The 17,821-nt window shown below is 47.5% G+C and overlaps 1 protein-coding gene across 1 annotated transcript in view; it reads left to right on the top strand.

The window, feature by feature from the left end:
• macf1a (microtubule actin crosslinking factor 1a) overlaps positions 1 to 17,821 on the top strand; it is a 124,876-nt gene that overhangs the window by 100,141 nt on the left and 6,914 nt on the right. The window contains 37 exon segments of the mRNA XM_034544444.1: positions 308 to 534; positions 1,143 to 1,349; positions 1,434 to 1,661; positions 1,815 to 2,033; positions 2,130 to 2,333; positions 3,250 to 3,258; positions 4,479 to 4,704; positions 5,399 to 5,625; positions 5,717 to 5,839; positions 5,923 to 6,024; positions 6,147 to 6,248; positions 6,353 to 6,481; positions 6,483 to 6,527; positions 6,774 to 6,803; positions 6,805 to 6,887; positions 6,889 to 6,928; positions 7,206 to 7,403; positions 7,498 to 7,626; positions 7,917 to 7,941; positions 7,944 to 8,050; positions 8,052 to 8,099; positions 8,220 to 8,270; positions 8,272 to 8,329; positions 8,332 to 8,375; positions 8,457 to 8,663; positions 8,988 to 9,107; positions 9,202 to 9,371; positions 9,477 to 9,636; positions 9,718 to 9,912; positions 10,013 to 10,285; positions 11,073 to 11,261; positions 11,398 to 11,509; positions 11,644 to 11,795; positions 12,271 to 12,433; positions 12,532 to 12,686; positions 13,800 to 13,874; positions 16,322 to 16,439. Coding sequence (XP_034400335.1) covers positions 308 to 534; positions 1,143 to 1,349; positions 1,434 to 1,661; positions 1,815 to 2,033; positions 2,130 to 2,333; positions 3,250 to 3,258; positions 4,479 to 4,704; positions 5,399 to 5,625; positions 5,717 to 5,839; positions 5,923 to 6,024; positions 6,147 to 6,248; positions 6,353 to 6,481; positions 6,483 to 6,527; positions 6,774 to 6,803; positions 6,805 to 6,887; positions 6,889 to 6,928; positions 7,206 to 7,403; positions 7,498 to 7,626; positions 7,917 to 7,941; positions 7,944 to 8,050; positions 8,052 to 8,099; positions 8,220 to 8,270; positions 8,272 to 8,329; positions 8,332 to 8,375; positions 8,457 to 8,663; positions 8,988 to 9,107; positions 9,202 to 9,371; positions 9,477 to 9,636; positions 9,718 to 9,912; positions 10,013 to 10,285; positions 11,073 to 11,261; positions 11,398 to 11,509; positions 11,644 to 11,795; positions 12,271 to 12,433; positions 12,532 to 12,686; positions 13,800 to 13,874; positions 16,322 to 16,439 — 4,950 coding nt within the window.

Below are 17,821 nucleotides of genomic sequence, written 5' to 3'. Positions count from 1 at the left end.
GCTAGCTCTGTTAGCGAGCTCGTTGTTGGTTTATCTCATGATGCACTTATTTAAACAAATGAGAGGATCTGTCGGTATCAGTGACGCTGTAAGGTCATGTTTGTTATGGTGAATATTATGAGATAATATTAGAAGAAGACCCAAAGTGGTGCGCACATACTTTTACTTTGACCATCTTATTTATTTACTTAATCTGAATAAAAGAGTAGAGAAAAAAGTAAATTCGAAAAGCTAGAAGTCTTCTATACCCTGTTGCATCGTCACGGCTCTGACGAACCGTGACCCCGACCTGCGTGTCCTCCTGCAGGCGAGGAGGTCCTCCTGATCCAGGAGAAGCTGGATGGCATCAAGACCCGCTACGCCGAGATGACGGCCGGCAGCAGCAAGGCCCTCCGCACCCTGGAGCAGGCCCTGCAGCTGGCCACGCGATTCGCCAGCGCCCACGACGACCTAAACCAATGGCTGGACGGTGTTGAGGCGGAGCTCAGCAATGTGGAGCCCGACGCCACGCCCGCCTACCAAGACAGACAGAAGGTGGGTGGAGGACAAGCTGAATATCCATTTATTTTTTCAACGGGTTTGTAGAAATGAAGGACAATTAGAAACTTCCAGTGGCAACTTATTTGAGTCTTTTGACTGTTTTGTGTTAAAACATGTAGGTTTGGGACATTCTCTTCATCCAGTTTTGTTTCAGACATTCAGAAACAAAACTCCTGCTTTACAAAATGATTGATGGGTCCTCGACTGTATGTAACCAATGTGTTTAGATTCGATCATCAGCGTTTTAAATACGATTTTTATTTCCCATAATAGAATAAATAAACATTATTTGAAAGGAACAGCTATTTTTATGACAGCGCCTGTCTCTGATGACATTTTCCGCCGTTCCAGTGTCAACCCACCCACAGAGGAGTTACCACAGTAACTGGGTGTGAGTGGGCATTAAGGTTTTTTGGTGGGGAACTCGATAACAGTTTATAAAAGCTATTGAAATGATTGCCATCCACAGTTTTTTTTCCACTGTACAACATGTTCAGCTTTTATCAGTTTGGCAGAAACCAAACCTGTTGCGCTGAATGTCATTCAGTCACGTTTAGCAGCCTTTTCTTTGTAAAACTAATCCCCCACTTCCACTTTTGCAGGAGCTGAAGAAAGTGTCGGCGGAGAAGCGCTTGGTGTTGGACACGGTGAACGAGGTGGGCAACGCCCTGCTGGATCTGGTGCCGTGGCGGGCCCGCGAGGGCCTGGACCGCCTGGTCGCCGATGCCAACCAGCGCTACCGCCAGTCTGCCGAAACCATCACTCAGCGAGTGCAGCTGGTACAAGCTGCCATCCAGAGGTCACAACAGGTACTGCAACCGTTTCTAACCCACGTTAACGTTCCATTAGCCTGGGAGCACTTCAATCTGCTAATCGCTGACTCCTCCCTCCAGTACGAGGAAGCAGTGGATGCGGAACTGGCCTGGGTCAGGGAGACGGAGCGCAAGTTGGCGTCTCTGGGGCCGCTGAGCCTGGAGCCGGACGTGACTGTGGCCCAGATGCAAGTGCAGCGGGCCTTCAACATCGACATCATCCGACACAAAGACACCGTGGATCAGCTGCTCGGCTCCAGAGACGACATCATGGAGACGTGCAGCAACGCCCAGAAGGACGCACTGATAGTGAGTCACTGACGGAGACTGAACATGAAGGGATTTGAGTGTCTGTAGATGGGTAACAGGGAGAAGACGGACTGTACGAGGTACACGACTCAATTCAACGGTGAAAAGTGCTAACTAATATCTTCACGTCTTCGTTTTTTCCGTGTCCGTCAGGTGAAGACGGATTCCCTCAGTGCTCGTTACGACGCGGTGAGCCAGAGACACAGTGAGCGCTTCTCGGCCCTGGAGCAGGCCCAGGTTTTGGTCGCTCGATTCTGGGAGACCTACGAAGAATTGGAGCCGTGGTTGGTCGAGACCGAATCCCTCATCCCCCAGCTGCCACCGCCGGCCATCGACACGGACGCTCTGCGACTGCAGCAGGACCAGATGAGGGTGAGAGGATCCAGAATCCTTTCTCGCCCAGCGTTCTGACCTTATTTGTGACACGTTCTTAATTTCCTCTCTCTGTCCCGTCACTCGCCTCTTTAGCTGCTCAGGGAGTCCATCGCAGAGCACAAGCCCCACATCGACAAGCTGCTGAAGATCGGGCCCCAGCTGGCCGAGCTCAGCCTCCAGGAGGGGGCCGCGGTGACGCAGCGCTACACCGAGGCCGGAAGGCGCTACCTGGCCATCAAAGAGGGGGTCAAAGGTCGTGCAACGACCTTAGACGAGGCTGTGTCCCAGTCTGCACAGGTGCGTCACCGAGGACTAATTGCAAACCGTTTTAATGCTAATGTGTTTTAACTGCAGACCTGGGTCTTTTAATTTAATCTTCTTGGGTACCAGGAAGTCGGAAGGCTTTGACGTGAGTTGTTTGAAAGTCAACTTAGGAAACTCAAATTACGTTTTGTGTATAAATTACCTTAATTTGCCTTAATTTGTGAATGTGGTTTGACCCAGGTCTGTTCATAGCATGATAGACGGCGTCTGCAGCCTCAGACGAGATGTGACTATGAAGCAGCATGAGGTCTACGTGTGTGTTTGTGTACTGCTGGAGATGATAACAAGGATTTATTGTGCAAAGTTAGGAGTTCAGTGAAAGCTTTATTTTGATTTGCTTTTCTGAAATAATTTCTTGACTTTGTTTTGTATATTTAACTTTAGTTTATATCTTATGTTTTAAGCTGATACAGCTAGCAGTTTGTAGCCTTGCTGTATCATTTACGTAGATTTGTCTCTTATCACATTGTGTCGTCTTTTGGTGTTTAGTTTTCTTTCCGGTTATTTGACTTTCTCTTCGGGCTTCATCTCATGAGACACCATTGGAATGTTGTTGCTGCCTGACAGTTTTGTACTCTGTGCATGTCTCTGATTTAACTCATTGTATTGTTTCTCCACCCCCCGGCCCTTTGTCAAACCCAATTCATGTGTCTCCTCCTCCACCTGCACCTTCACACTGTCCTCATCCCTCTCCATCCTAAACCACCACCTCCTTGTCTCTCCTCCTTTAACCTCAATCTCCCTCATCACGTCCACCCCTCATCCTTGCAACCCTCCACCATCCCATCCCTCGTTCATTGTGGATGTGCCGTGTGTGTGTGTTGCCCCCCCCCCCCCCCCCTCCCCACCATCATTTTATCCATCGCCACTGCTCACTGCAATCACCCAGCTGTTAGAGGTAAGACACTGACTGACACTCGGCGTGCAGTTTCAACCACATGATTTGGTCGACTAATCAAATATGAATCTCTACTAATACAAGTACTAATCAAGTACTAATCTAACCAGATTTCAGTTTATCGCAAAGGGTAAATGCTGTCGAGAATATTACTGTTTCGAAAAATTGTTATGCTTGAGATTTCCAGTTAAATCTCCACTTAAAGGGACAGTTTGGATTCATTACTTCACCATATTAGTCAGTGTAGTTTCCTGCTACATTTAGAATATTTTCACTGTCGTCAGACAGCCATTTCCAAATGGACTGTCTGTGCTCTCTTCAGAGCCACAAGAATCCTGGTCTACCGCTGCCTTCATGGGTTACTTTGTCTCTGTTGTGGTGTGACTGGTGAATCTGAACAAACTCCTTCAAACATAAAAATCACACAATATTTCAAACTAACCGATGGAGGAAGCGGTCGACCATCCTTTGTTTGTCAAGGGAGTCTGGTGGCTTTGAAGGGAGCGTTGATAACGGCAGGGCGTGCTGTGGAAGAGTACCTCATTCAACCCCACGTCAAAACATTTGAACTATCCCTTTAAGCTTGATATAATCTACATAATGGTCCAAATCATGTGTCTGCCAACCGTGAGTGACAATAAAACTGTTAGGAAATGTTTGTAGACTTGTGTTAAGCCTAGTCTAAAACTGAGACAACGCTTCCCAGTAGTGTCTTAGTCTCAGACTGGCTTGATTGATGTCCTTGATAGCTGTCCTTTTGTATCACTTGTAGCTAGATGAGATTTGTTGTGCTGTTTGGCGATAAAGCAATCTGACTTCCTTCGGATGCATAAAGGAAAGCCCGTCACCTCCCTATAAACTGTATCATATTTGTCCCTGGACTGAGCGTAGTGAGTTAGCAGCTTCCTCTTGTGTGGTAGATCCAGCTTTGTCTGATTTGCACAGCCTGGATGAAACGCTGAAGGTGCAATATTGAGATATCAAATATAGTAGAACTGTCCGGTTGTTCTCCATCCCCTGTTGAAATCAGATATTCGATAAATGATTCAAGAAAAGTCTAAAAGTTCTGCCACAGATGGCTGACCACCCACATAATATCTCAGTATTTTCCCACTTTCAAAATGTCACCCGGCTGTCAGAAACCCAAACCCAGCCCCCTCAACACACTCTCTCCTCCCCCTCTCAATAATACTTTATTCCAACTCTCCTTCCGTCCCCAGTTTCACGACAAGATGGACCCCCTGTTGGAGACCCTGGAGGGGGCGGCCCAGCGGCTGCGACAGCCTCCCCCCGTGGCCGCGGAGGTGGAGAAGATCAGGGAGCAGCTGGCGGAGCACCGAGCCCAGGGGCTGGAGCTGGACAAACTGCTGCCGAGCTTCTCCGCCCTCTGCGCCCGCGGAGAGGAGCTCATCGGGCGAGCTGCTCACGACGACCCGGCGGCTCAGGGTGAGAGTCTGGGACGGGTTCGACGTGTGCAGGGCAGTCGACTGGCCATGTGTTACAACCAGATGAGGGAGTCACACAAACACACACTTTTATAATTCATTTAAAGTTCACCCTTCTTTGGACTTGGCTCACTGATGAGCCAAATAAACAGATATATAACTAAACAGTGCTGCCAACTCTTTAGTAGGGACTTACTTGGCTTTAACTGGAGCAAAACATCACACGATCAAGTCAGAAGATGGGGGCACACGTAAATATTAGTCCCAACTAGTTTGCTCACTGAACAATCACTGGCCAGTGTAAGTCACTGTGTTACTGGCACAAAGCCAGCGGGGAAGACCAGACCTTGTCGAATCTTGAAATGCAGTGAGGCTCTCCATATTTCTTCCAATGTTACCATGTGGTGAGACAACACACACACACACACACACGTGTCTTTGTTATATTGACCTCGGAAGGACTCCAGCGTCCACGCTTCGGGAAAATATAAAAGGCCTCTCTGTGCAGCGATAGTGGGAGTGGCCTGATGTGAGACATAACTTGCAACTAGAAGGCAACATTCAAACAAAGAAAACATTATTATTGCTTTTCTTCACATGACATGACGAATACCAAAGAAGTTTTTTTTTCCCAGTGTTATCCCACTGCCTTTTCTCGAGCAGCCTGTTTAAACTCAAATCCCTCTCTCCTCCAGCCGTTCGGACCCGCCTCCTGCGCCTGCGCTCCCTGTGGGATGAGATCCGGCAGCGGGCCGAGGAGCGGGAGGGGAAGCTCAACGACGTCTTGGACCTGGCCGGGAAGTTCTGGGCCGACGTGGCGGCGCTGCTGAGCACGCTGCGAGACTCCCAGGACATCGTGAAAGAGCTGGAGGACCCCGGCGTGGACCCTTCACTCATCAAACAACAGATTGAGGCTGCTGAGGTATGGAGGGCACGAGGGGAGAAATGCAATCTGTAGTGATTCATTATTTAAATGTCGTTTACTATTCAAAATCCCTCTATCGGTCCACCAGGCTATTAAGGCCGAGACAGACGGCCTGAGGGAGGAGCTGGAGTTTGTCAGGACCCTCGGAGCCGACCTCATCTTTGCCTGTGGAGAAACTGAGAAACCTGAAGTCAAGAAGACCATCGATGAGGTGAGAAAATGAACACCAAGTGAATTTGCTTCTGGTTTCTCCGCTACATGTTGACCCCACTAACACGACTTCCCGTCTGTCAGATGAACGCTGCCTGGGAGGGCCTGAACCGGACGTGGAGAGAGAGGATGGAGAGACTTGAGGAGGCCATGACGGCGTCCGTGCAGTATCAGGACGCACTGCAGGTTTGTAGTTAACTGGGCCAGATGTTTCCTGAGTGTTTTATTGTGGTCTTCGGGCCAACATTTTCATGTTACGCAATTGTTGTCCCGTTGATGTTGACGCAGTTCTTTCTGCATTTTTCCAGTCTATGTTTGACTACCTGGACAATGCAGTGATCAAGCTGTGCGAAATGTCACCTGTGGGAACTGATCTGGGAACTGTCAAACAGCAGATTGAAGAGCTTAAGGTTGGCAAGAGTTGTTTTTTTCCTTAACATGATTTTTAGATACCCAGGGATCAGATATGTACAATCACTACTCCTCCTCTCCTCCTTTCATTCCCCCCGAGCAGCAGTACAAGGTGGAGGTCTACCAGCAGCAGATTGACATGGAGAAGCTCTGCCACCAGGGGGAGCTGCTGCTGAAGAAGGTGTCAGACCATACTGACCGGGACATGATCCAGGAGCCACTGATTGAGCTTCCGACACCTCTGGGAAAACCTGGGTGATAAAATTACCCACAGACAGGTAATGAAACCACATGTGACAGCGGAGTTAGAATCTGCATCACTGAACAAACCAAAAAACAAAAACCTGTCTCGATACCGTAGCTGACCTCCGGCTCTCAGCCCCACCGTTTCCTTGGGAGTTGACAATGCTGGTCTTTGTCGGCATTCTGGAGGATCGCATGTGTTTGACAGCTGCCTCTCATTACAGTCCGAATATTTGAGTTCCTATTTTTAAGCCTGAACCTCTGTCCCTCCTCCTCCACAGCACAAGCTTGAGGGCGCCCTGCTGGCCCTGGGGTCAGTTCCAGCATGCCCTGTCTGAGGTGCAGGCCTGGCTCAACCACACACACACCACTCTGGACACACAGCGACCAGTAGCTCTGACCCCAAGCTATCGAAATCGAGCTGGCTAAACACCACGTATGTCTGCATTTGTTACAAAGTGAAAAAGTAAATATTTGTCCTCATCTTGTGAGTTATTCGCCTTGATCTGGCTGACGTTGTAGAGTGAAGACAGGTTGTTTCCTAAAGATAGTTTGACTCTTTACATTGTGCTAATGAAACCCACCGATGCCCTGAAGCCATAATGTGGTTTCTTCTCAAGAATGGTTGACCTCTTGTGTCAGTTTAGCTTTAAAAAAACCAGCTCTTACACGTTCTGTGTAATTCATTTCGCTCTCCGTCCTCTGGGCCCTAGGTTTTGCGTAACGACGTTCTATCCCATCACGCCACCGTGGAGAACGTGAACGGTGCGGGCGCCGAGCTGCTGGAGTCCTCTCCCGGCGACGAGGCCAGCCACCTGAGGGACCAGCTGGACCATCTCAACCAGGGCTGGGAGAGCCTTCTGCTCAAGACCCAAGAGCGGCAGAAGCTACTGGAGGCCGCCCTGCAGCAGGTACAGTGAAGAAGTTAGATCTTAGTGCTTATGAATAACAATGGCTTTTATAATATTTTCATGATACTCAAACTGATTAATTTCTACTGCGTAGGCTGAAGGTTTCCATGGCGAGTTGGAGGAGTTCCTTCAGTGGCTGAGGAGGACGGACAGCCAGCTGTCCGCCGCCAAGCCAACAGGCGGCCTGCCCGAAACGGCCAGGGAGCAGCTCCAGCAACACCTGGTAACAGAGAATCCCATCAACCTTTATGCTCAGACTATCCTCTACACAAATCCATACACCTGAATGTCTATAAATGCAAACCTTCAAAGCCATTCACATCCCTTCTGTATTTCTGCTTCATTTGTTATGGAAGTCACAAAAAGTGAATGATTGTCTACTCACACAGAGACGTTTGGTACATGGCGATTACGAATCTTAAATGGCTTCCATTGTTCCCAACCAACCAGCGAGAGACAACAACGCTCACCTTTTAGGGTCGATTCACGTTTTTCCGTCCTCTTCGTCTGCAGGAGCTTCAGGCCCAGCTGTCCAGCGAGCGGACCAGTACCACCGTCTGCTGGATCAAGGAGAGTCCATGCTGCTGGCTCGCGGAGGAGAAGAAGCAGGACCCGGTACCACCCAGACCCAGCAGAACCTGGCCATGCCTGCAGAACAAGTGGGCCAGCTTTAACACCAAGATGGATGACCGCAAGGTAAGACCCCAGTAGACGTTTTAAAATTGACCTGACTTTTGTGAGTTTAGTGTGTTTTCTCTCAGGACTTCTGATGATTTGTTGTTTTGTTTTTACATTTAAACTCTCAAACCCCTCCAGGCAAAGCTGGAAGAGGCCGTTTCCTTGGCCACAGGTTTCCAGACGTCTCTGCCAGGACACCATCAACTGGCTGACCCAGGCTGAGCAGACCCTGAACATGGCCCAGCCCCCAGCCTCATACTGGACACTGTCCTCTTCCAGATCGATGAGCACAAGGTACCAGACCTTCCTCAGTCACTAGAAACTGAAAGATGCCTCAGTCGTTACATTTTTCCCAAACTCCTTCTGCACTCCCAGGTATTTGTGAACGAGGTGAACACCCACAGAGAGCAGGTCCTGGCTCTGGAGAAGGCCGGCTCGCAGCTCCGCTTTGCCAGCCTGAAGCAGGACGTTGTTCTCATCAAGAACCTGCTGCTTAGCGTCCAGGCCCGCTGGGACAAGCTGGTCCAGAGGTCACTGGACCGCGGGCGACACCTCGATGAGGCCCGCAAGCGTGCCAAACAGGTACTGAACCATTATTGTAGTAAAGGGGTACTCAATGCTGATGTTATCTCATTAAGACCAAAGGCACAGTCATAAATCACTGGCAACATGAACATGAGAGGTTTACCTTAATGTCTCTCTGCTATTTAAGGTCAGTTTTATACTGCACTAAAACTCATTGTAAGTCATTCTTGGTAATACTCTCAGCTAAACGATACAAAATAATCTGATTATAAATCTAAATTGCGAACATTTAAATTGTTTAGGAAAGAGTTGAATTGATATTGACCTCTTTCTGAGAGAGTGTATCCATTTAAATGACATGCTCTGACTCTCTTTCTTCAGTTCCACGAGGCCTGGAGGAAGCTAACAGACTGGCTAGAAGAGGCTGAGAAAAGACTGGACTCCGAGCTGGAGATCTCAAACGAGCCGGACAAGATCAAAGTACAACTGGCCAAACACAAGGTACTGCAAGGCAGTCATTTCGCACACCATTTTCTCTTAATATTGCGTCCAAGTCTACAAATCTTTCTTCTCCTCCCTCGGTTCACCCATCCAGGAGTTCCAGAAAGCTTTGGGGTCAAAGCAGCCGGTTTACGACACGACCGTGAGGTCCGGGAGGGCCATGAGGGACAAGGCTCAGCTGCCGGCAGACACCCAGAAGATGGACCACCTGGTGGGAGAGGTCCGCGACAAGTGGGACACCGTGTGTGGCAAGAGCGTAGAGAGGTAAAGGGGTTGACGGACGCACAATGGAACTGGCATTCCCCCAGCTGTTCATTACAGATGTGGATGTGATTATGAACAGACGTTTGTTTTCGCTCCTCTTTCCAGACAACACAAGCTGGAGGAGGCTCTGCTGTTCTCCGGACAGTTTGCAGAGGCTCTCCAGGCCCTGGTGGACTGGTTGTACCGGGTAGAGCCCCAGCTGGCTGAAGACCTGCCCGTTCACGGAGATCTGGATCTGGTGTCCAACCTCATGGACTCGCATAAGGTGCGTAAACAGAACTGTGCTCGTTGAATGCGTTCGAGAGGGTAATAAGAGTCTGACGCTATTGATGTCCGAAACCTGCAGGCTTTCCAAAAAGAGCTGGGCAAGAGAACCAGCAGCGTTCAGGCTCTGAAGCGCTCGGCTCGGGAGCTGATGGATACCGGCCGCGATGACACGGCGTGGGTCAAAGTTCAGGTTCAGGAGCTCAGCAACCGCTGGGATACAGTGTGCGCTCTGTCGGTCACGAAGCAAACCCGCCTCCAGCAGGCCCTCAAGCAGGTCAGAGAGCAGGCTGCACTGCTGATTCAAATCTCCAATACGGCACAGGACACCAATGCCCTCTTTCCGCCTCCTTACCAATGACCCTTTTCTCCATCAGGCGGAGGAGTTTCGCACCGCGATACAGGTCCTTCTGGAGTGGCTCTCCGAGGCCGAGCAGACGCTGCGTTTCCGCGGCGTCCTCCCCGAAGAGGCCGAGACTCTGCAGGCGCTGCTGCACACGCATCGCGACTTCATGGGCACCGTGGAGGAGAAGAGGACGGACGTCAACAAGGCTGCCGGAATGGGAGAAGGCATCCTGACTGTTTGTCACCTCGACTCCATCACCACCATCAAGCACTGGATCACCATCATCAGGGCACGCTTCGAGGAGGTGAGGAGGAGGTTTATTAATAATATCCTCGGTTAAATGTTGTTTCCTCCTTCCAACATTTTAGCTTCATGGTTTGTGTTTGGGAAGGACCGTTTTATTGACCTCCAGTTAACCTTTATTTAGTTGTTTTTGCAACTGGGACATTTTTTTCTCTGCGATCTTTTTTTGACTGCAATATATAAGTCCTGCACCCCTATGGAAACAACACAATCATGACTAGAAATAGAGAGAACTCTAAAATGTCTTTTGTGCAGAATAATAGTTATGCCATAAATCCTATAAAAGCAAAAAATATGCAAGTTGTCAACGTCTTTAAAATATTAAATGTATTTTAGTGCCCACAAGTGTCACCAATGTTGAAAAAGAATGGAGGCTCTACGTGCTATATTAGTATTAACATCTTCTTAATAACCTCTACTCTGTCTCAGCCTGCAAACCTGCCGACGTGTTTGTCTCTTCCTCAGAATTCAATCTTTTTTACAGGATCTGTTTTCTTTAAAATGAGACCTGTAGAATAAAAGGAAATTTCATGAAATATCACAATGTTAAGCTTCGTTTTGGTTCCTTTTTCTGATGGAAGTGTTCATCGCACGTGATGTGTTCAAGGACCGTCAAAAATATGAAAATTGTGTTTTTACAGCTTCTGGCTAGGGTAAACGGTGAAGTTCTGATGAAAACCGCTGGCGGGTTTTGGGTCTCAGAGGGTTATTAACTAAGGACATGCGACAAATAACATGATAACTAGACAGAAATATTCAAATGTTAATCGGCACCTTCCGCTCTACAGGTGCTGACGTGGGCCAAACAGCACGAGCAGCGGCTGGAGACGGCTCTGACCGAGGTGCTCAACAACGCCAACCTGCTAGAGGAGCTGCTGTCATGGCTCCAGTTCGCTGAGACCACATTGGTCCAGAAGGACACAGAGCCGCTTCCTCAGGACATCCCACAACTCAAAACCCTCATCACAGAACACCAGGTGGGCTTCACTGACTCCTCTCCTCAAAAAGCATGGTTGTGAGGCTTTTTAATGCGTCGCTCGATGGAGTTCAACCTGAATGTGTTTATGCTGTCCATTAACAGTTTGGTACACTTCTGGTGCTTGTTGTTCTTAGATGTTTATGGAGGAGATGACGAGGAAGCAGCCGGACGTTGACAAAGTGACGAAGACCTACAAGAGGAAACCAGCTGAGCCTCCCAGCAGCCTGGCTGAGAGGAGAGGAGCCCGTAAGTCTCCTGTGTTTACCTTGTGACGCACAAATATTATCGTCTCCCACTCTTTGACGGTAGCGTGGGTGCTCGCATTACAGAAGGTCCATCAGAAGTGGCGAGGATTCGTTAACCTTCTGCTTCCTCTACAGGCAAACACCAGCAGCAGCAGCAGCAGGCCACCATGCAGCTCTCAGGAGGAAACCCAAGACTCAACCAGCTCTGTGCCAGGTGGCAGCAAGTTTGGCTGCTGGCTCTCGACCGCCAGCGCAAACTCAACGACGGTCTGGACCGACTGGAAGAGGTGTTTTTCTTCAAGACAAAGCCTTTTTAAGGCCCCGCTTTAAAAGAAACGAGTAGAAACTAGCATTTTAAAGCAGGGCTGTAAATGGAAAGCCTGATGTAATAGAATGCATGATTTGATGCTGTCAATGTGGGTTTTAATGGGTTTCATTGGGGACATGTGTGTCCTTAAGGATCTGAGTGTCTTTATTTTTAGGCTACACAGTTTATTATAGACTTATTATAGGAACTGAGGTTGAATGTCCAAAAAAAAAAAAGAAAGCCAAAATGTAAGCCATATGCAGTGACATAGCCAAAATATCCCACATGATGCACCCGGGGTAAGCCTCCATTTGAGTTATGTACCCGTTCTAATAAAGTTAAATCCCAATATAGTCAGTTCCCTTGTCCATGATAGCAATAACATTCAGAATCACATTCTTTCTATCGCGTGCCATGAAAAGTGTCACAGAACTGTCTGCATTGTCTGTTTCCAGCTCAAGGAGTTTGCCAACTTTGACTTTGATGTGTGGAGGAAGAAGTACATGCGCTGGATGAACCACAAGAAGTCTCGCGTCATGGACTTCTTCAGACGCATCGACAAGGACCAGGATGGAAAGATCACAAGGCAGGAGTTCATCGACGGCATCCTGGCATCAAGTAGGCTCAGATGGTTTATGGGGTGTATTTGGTTGGGGTCTTGTTCTGACAGTTATAAAGACATTCACTGACTGATTTCTTGTTGTCCGTGTGTGCAGAGTTCCCCACCAGTAAGCTGGAGATGACAGCCGTGGCAGACATCTTTGACAGAGACGGAGATGGTTACATCGATTACTACGAGTTTGTTGCTGCGCTGCACCCCAACAAGGACGCCTACAGACCCACCACCGACGCCGACAAGATAGAGGACGAGGTAAGAAACCGCTACGCATGCGGAGCAGCAAGTCAACCACACTGTGAGCCACCAGCCACGGGGAAGTCAGCGAGTCTGCTTGGATGCATGCTTGGATCCCCCGGACTCACTAGAGGTCATTATACAAAAGAGGACAAGGGCCAAGTTAAAAACAATCATTTCTTTTGAAGGCCATCCACTACATTGTGTTTTTAATGGACTCAGAAGTTCATTCAGTGAGCGACTCAGGAGGCCTCAGTGTTCTACTGAACCACTCAGAAGGTCTTTCACTGAGACTCAGGAGGCCTCAGTGTTCTACCGAACCACTCAGAAGGTCTTTCACTGAGACTCAGGAGGCCTCAGTGTTCTACCGAACCACTCAGAAGGTCTTTCACTGAGACTCAGGAGGCCTCAATGTTCTACCGAACCACTCAGAAGGTCTTTCACTGAGACTCAGGAGGCCTCAATGTTCTACCGAACCACTCAGAAGGTCTTTCACTGAGACTCAGGAGGCCTCAGTGTTCTACCGAACCACTCAGAAGGTCTTTCACTGAGACTCAGGAGGCCTCAGTGTTCTACCGAACCACTCAGAAGGTCTTTCACTGAGACTCAGGAGGCCTCAGTGTTCTACCGAACCACTCAGAAGGTCTTTCACTGAGACTCAGGAGGCCTCAGTGTTCTACTGAACCACTCAGAAGGTCTTTCACTGAGACTCAGGAGGCCTCAATGTTCTACTGAACCACTCAGAAGGTCTTTCACTGAGACTCAGGAGGCCTCAATGTTCTACTGAACCACTCAGAAGGTCTTTCACTGAGACTCAGGAGGCCTCAGTGTTCTACTGAACCAGTCAGAAGGTCCTTTGTTCCGGCAGCAGTTTGATTTTTTAATGAATACCTTTAGGTGTTTTTAGATTTAGACTTAGCATCTTTCTGATGGTCATGTTCTTCTGGTTGTGTTTGTTTTGTAGTGTGTTATTTGTCTGTTGTGCTCTGTGGACTGTGTCTATTGTTGTCTGTATGAATGTTTGGTGGCAAATGAGTTTCCTCACTGGGGATTAATGAAGTTTTCTAATCTAATCTAATGCCTGGGGAGAAGTCTGCTTGATTCACTGACGTGTTGCTTGTTGCTGTGCAGGTGACTCGGCAGGTGGCCCAGTGTAAATGTGCCAAGAGGTTCCAAGTGGAGCAGATCGGAGAGAACAAATACCGGGTAAGTTCAGCTCAGTCTGATGTTATTTAGAGCACAAATTACAAACTAAAGGAAATGTTTACCTGCAATGCAAATTCTTGTTTTGTAAATGTTAACAGACTTGGGTCCAAACGGATTTGCAAAGAATATTTGGTCATTTTCTTCTTCATGCTCAGATTAGCAGTATATGTTTGTTTTGACAGCTCCTTGTTGCTAAAATGTAATTAATTATCAATAGAACAAATAAAGAAGTATCTATTTAGTCCATAGCCCTGCTTTACATTTACACAGAACAATACACGTTTACACTCTGATAAAAAACCTGTTCCATTCAAAACCCTGTTTGACCCAACTCTGATTAATGGGCAGTTTATTAATAACTGTCTGTCTTCACTTGTCTAGCAGGCACCATTTAACTTCTCAACATAACTTCACATTGTTTGTTTGTTTGTCCATCACACATCATGATCTCATGGTGTATTAATAATTGTCTGTATTGTAACATATGTCATTACATTGTTATAACGTGTTTGTAACTAATCTCACAGCCCGCAAGGATTGTCAGCCTTCTTAGTCGCCACCAAAACATTAACAACCATTTTAAATGTGTCTGCTTAGAACCCTGCTGGGCTGCTGGAGACGAGTTCACTACTTGAGAGTTTCAATTAAATTAAATAGTTCCAACCTGAAAGTGGTCACAAGAAAGTCTGGAGATTATGATGAATTACCGGGTCATGATTTCTAGAATATTTCTTCTTGGCGCCCGAAATCGAGTGCAATCTAGTTCCATTATAAACGAGAGGCTCATATCTCTAACACCCACAATGTAGATACAGGTAAGAGGAGACGTATATATTTTTGATTTGAGGGTGAACTCTCTCTTTAAAGCTCCTCATCAAATACAACCCCATGAGGGTTGAGGCCTCGTTTCATTGTGTTGGATTAATAAAGTAGTCTGAAACCAACAGTGAGTCCAAAGGCTCCCCAAGCGGTCTCTGTGCATCTATGCAGCACCTAGCGGATGGCCCATAACTCCCACCGCTCCAGAACGTGTGTAATAATATCTAGTGTCTGACTGCAGGACACTGGGGATACTAATCCGACACAACTCGTTGTTGTCACATTGATTGTGTGTCTTGTCTTTGCTCATGTTTTCTTGTCTGGCTTCACTCGTCATCACTGTCTCTACCTCCATTTGTCCGTCAGCCGACAGTTTTGTTCTGCACGTAACATCGTAACATCGTAACATCGTAACATCATAACATCGTAACATCATCATAACATCGGAACATCGGAACATTGTAACATCATCATAACATCGGAACATCGTAACATTGTAACATCATCATAACATCGTAACATCGTAACATCGTAACATCATAACATCGGAACATCATCATAACATCGTAACATCGTAACTTCGTAACATCATAACATCGTAACATTGTAACATCATCATAACATCGGAACATCGGAACATTGTAACATCATCATAACATCGTAACATCGTAACATTGTAACATCATCATAACATCGTAACATCGTAACATTGTAACATCGGAACATCCACAGGCATTTACGTTCACAGCATCTTTTCGCTCACACAACTAATTCTGAGCTCAAGTAACAGAAATACACAAAGACATGAACAGTTTCTTCAATGCTCTCCATTGTCACACCGTCGGTTACCTGACATGTTGGTTCACTCTGGCTCTGTTTCTGTCTCCTTGTGTTCCTGTGCTCCGTGTCTGCTGGATTTATTGTAGTTCTTCCTCGGAAACCAGGTAAAGTGCCGCTGCTGTGATCGGATGTGTGAAATCTGCTTCCTGCCCTCCCCACCAAATAGAGTGCTGTTGTTGTTGCCATAATTCCATATAAATAATGACAACCAAACAACAACAACGACGAAGCACTCCATTGTGGCTTTGCGGCGCGTGAGCAGGTCTCACCGTCCAGTCCTGTTCCCGCTGTGATGTGTTTGGTGTTGAGACGCAGTGTGAAGGCGACGTGGCTGAAGTGGTAGTTAGTGGTTCGTGGGCTGGAGCTGCTTGGAGAGATCCAGAAGATGTGCGCTGGTGCTTTGGAGTTGTGCTTTGCTCGGCGGTTTGAATGCAAAGATCCAAACATAGCAGTGATTTCTACTATTAATGATAACGCTTGTATTTGGGTGGCTGGGGAAACCGGGCTGAGAATCATCAGATTGACTATTTGGTGCATGTTTTTGATTTATTTATTTTTTTTCATTGCATGAAGTAGAACAGAGTCCGTTGATATGCTGTGATTCAATTAATATTCATCTATCAAATACTGTTTTACTCACTGATTTATTTCCTCTCTCTCTCATCCGTCCTACTTTTCCTTCTCTTTCTGCCCACTCTTCTGTTTCTACTCCGTTTACTCATCTCCTGCCCTCCTTTCTCCTCATTTTCCTCGGTCCCTTCCTGCTCCTTATTTCCGTATCCCTTCAGTTCGGTGACTCTCAGCAGCTGCGTCTGGTGAGGATTCTGCGCAGCACGGTGATGGTGAGAGTCGGAGGTGGCTGGATGGCTCTGGATGAGTTCCTGGTCAAAAACGATCCATGCCGAGGTGAGTGATGTTTACTCGCATCTTATTCTTTCTTCGCTGGAGCCCGACTGGAAATGTATTCCTCAGAGAGATGTTTTTAAGTAAATTTGGTTAATTTATACACGTGTGTCATTTTACAGTTGAGTGGGTTCGACTACCCATCTCAGGCGATTCGTTGCCGTGGCATCATTACATCATTACGTTCTTGCTGAATCTCCTCGTAAATCATGATATACAGTGAAAAACACTTTATTGATCACAATTACAGTGATCCACTGTTTAAACGGCACGGATCGAAAAGCTTGAAACAGAATCATTCCCACACAAAAGGCGTTTTTTGGTCCTGTTTCCTTATTCTGAGCTTCGTGCCTGAGGCTGCATCCACCAAGTCATGTAAACCAAGACTATCATAGTGTATCTGGACTATACACCATATTATAATACTGTTAATACCAATGGCTCAATCGTCTTTATCTATTAATCTGTCCTTCATTGACCAATTATCTCGTTATTCTTATCTGACATTGTTCAACTGCAATTTCATCTGGCTTATCAGCCGTCGTGATGAGGCCTTGAAACGTGTCGGCTACCATCTTGGAAGGTGGAGATCGGTCGGACACCGGATGATGTCGGCCGGGCTCTAGCACCAACACTACACACACTCTCACTCTGCTCCTTACGAACGCAAGCGCACCTCTCAAAGGTTTCTCCTGCACGGAGCTCTTGACACGTTCACCGACAGGTCTGTCGGGTGGTCTGTCAGGTGACGGGGTGACGCGCTCCTCGCTCCTGTGTTCCCTTCATGTGCCGTCTACATTTGGTGTCTTTGTTCCTCTCTCCATCTCTTGGTCCTGAGGTCGCCATCTCACCCTCTCACACGTTTTATTTCTGTACACGCACAGCCCGTTTTCTCTCCCCCTCTCCTCTGTCTTAATTATTTCGTTCTCTTTTCAATGAAACGGTAGTATTGCATGGTGCATGGTCCTCAGTTCTCTTCCTCTTCCTCCCCCTCTCTCTCTTCCTCCCTCCCTCCCTCCCTCCCTCCCCTTTTCTCTTTCCCCAGTGCAACATCCAGGACTTAAGATTCTCCGCTCCGATTCCAGTAGCTCCATCTCATCTCGTATAGGTTGGACTTCTCCTCTATCTCTTACGCTTTCACTCTCTCCTAACTGCCCGTCTTTTCATCCGCCCCCTCCGTCTGTTTTGGCAACTTTCTTTTTCCGTTTCTCTCTCTTTCTTCTAGATTTCTTCTTGCTCTCTGTCCCATTATCTTCAACTGCTCTTCTTCCTCTGCTATGATTTGTTGGTTTGGCCTTGTTCTTGTGCCTTGCTGACTGTGATCACCTGACTAACGTTATGTCTCCCCACTGTTCTGCTCTCCTGACCCCTCCCATCACGAGCTC

Source organism: Cyclopterus lumpus, chromosome 11 (assembly GCF_009769545.1).
Source record: "Cyclopterus lumpus isolate fCycLum1 chromosome 11, fCycLum1.pri, whole genome shotgun sequence".
Classification (NCBI taxonomy): domain Eukaryota; kingdom Metazoa; phylum Chordata; class Actinopteri; order Perciformes; family Cyclopteridae; genus Cyclopterus; species Cyclopterus lumpus.
The sequence above is the reverse complement of the archived record's forward strand: the minus strand, read 5'-3'. Positions and strand labels throughout refer to the sequence as shown.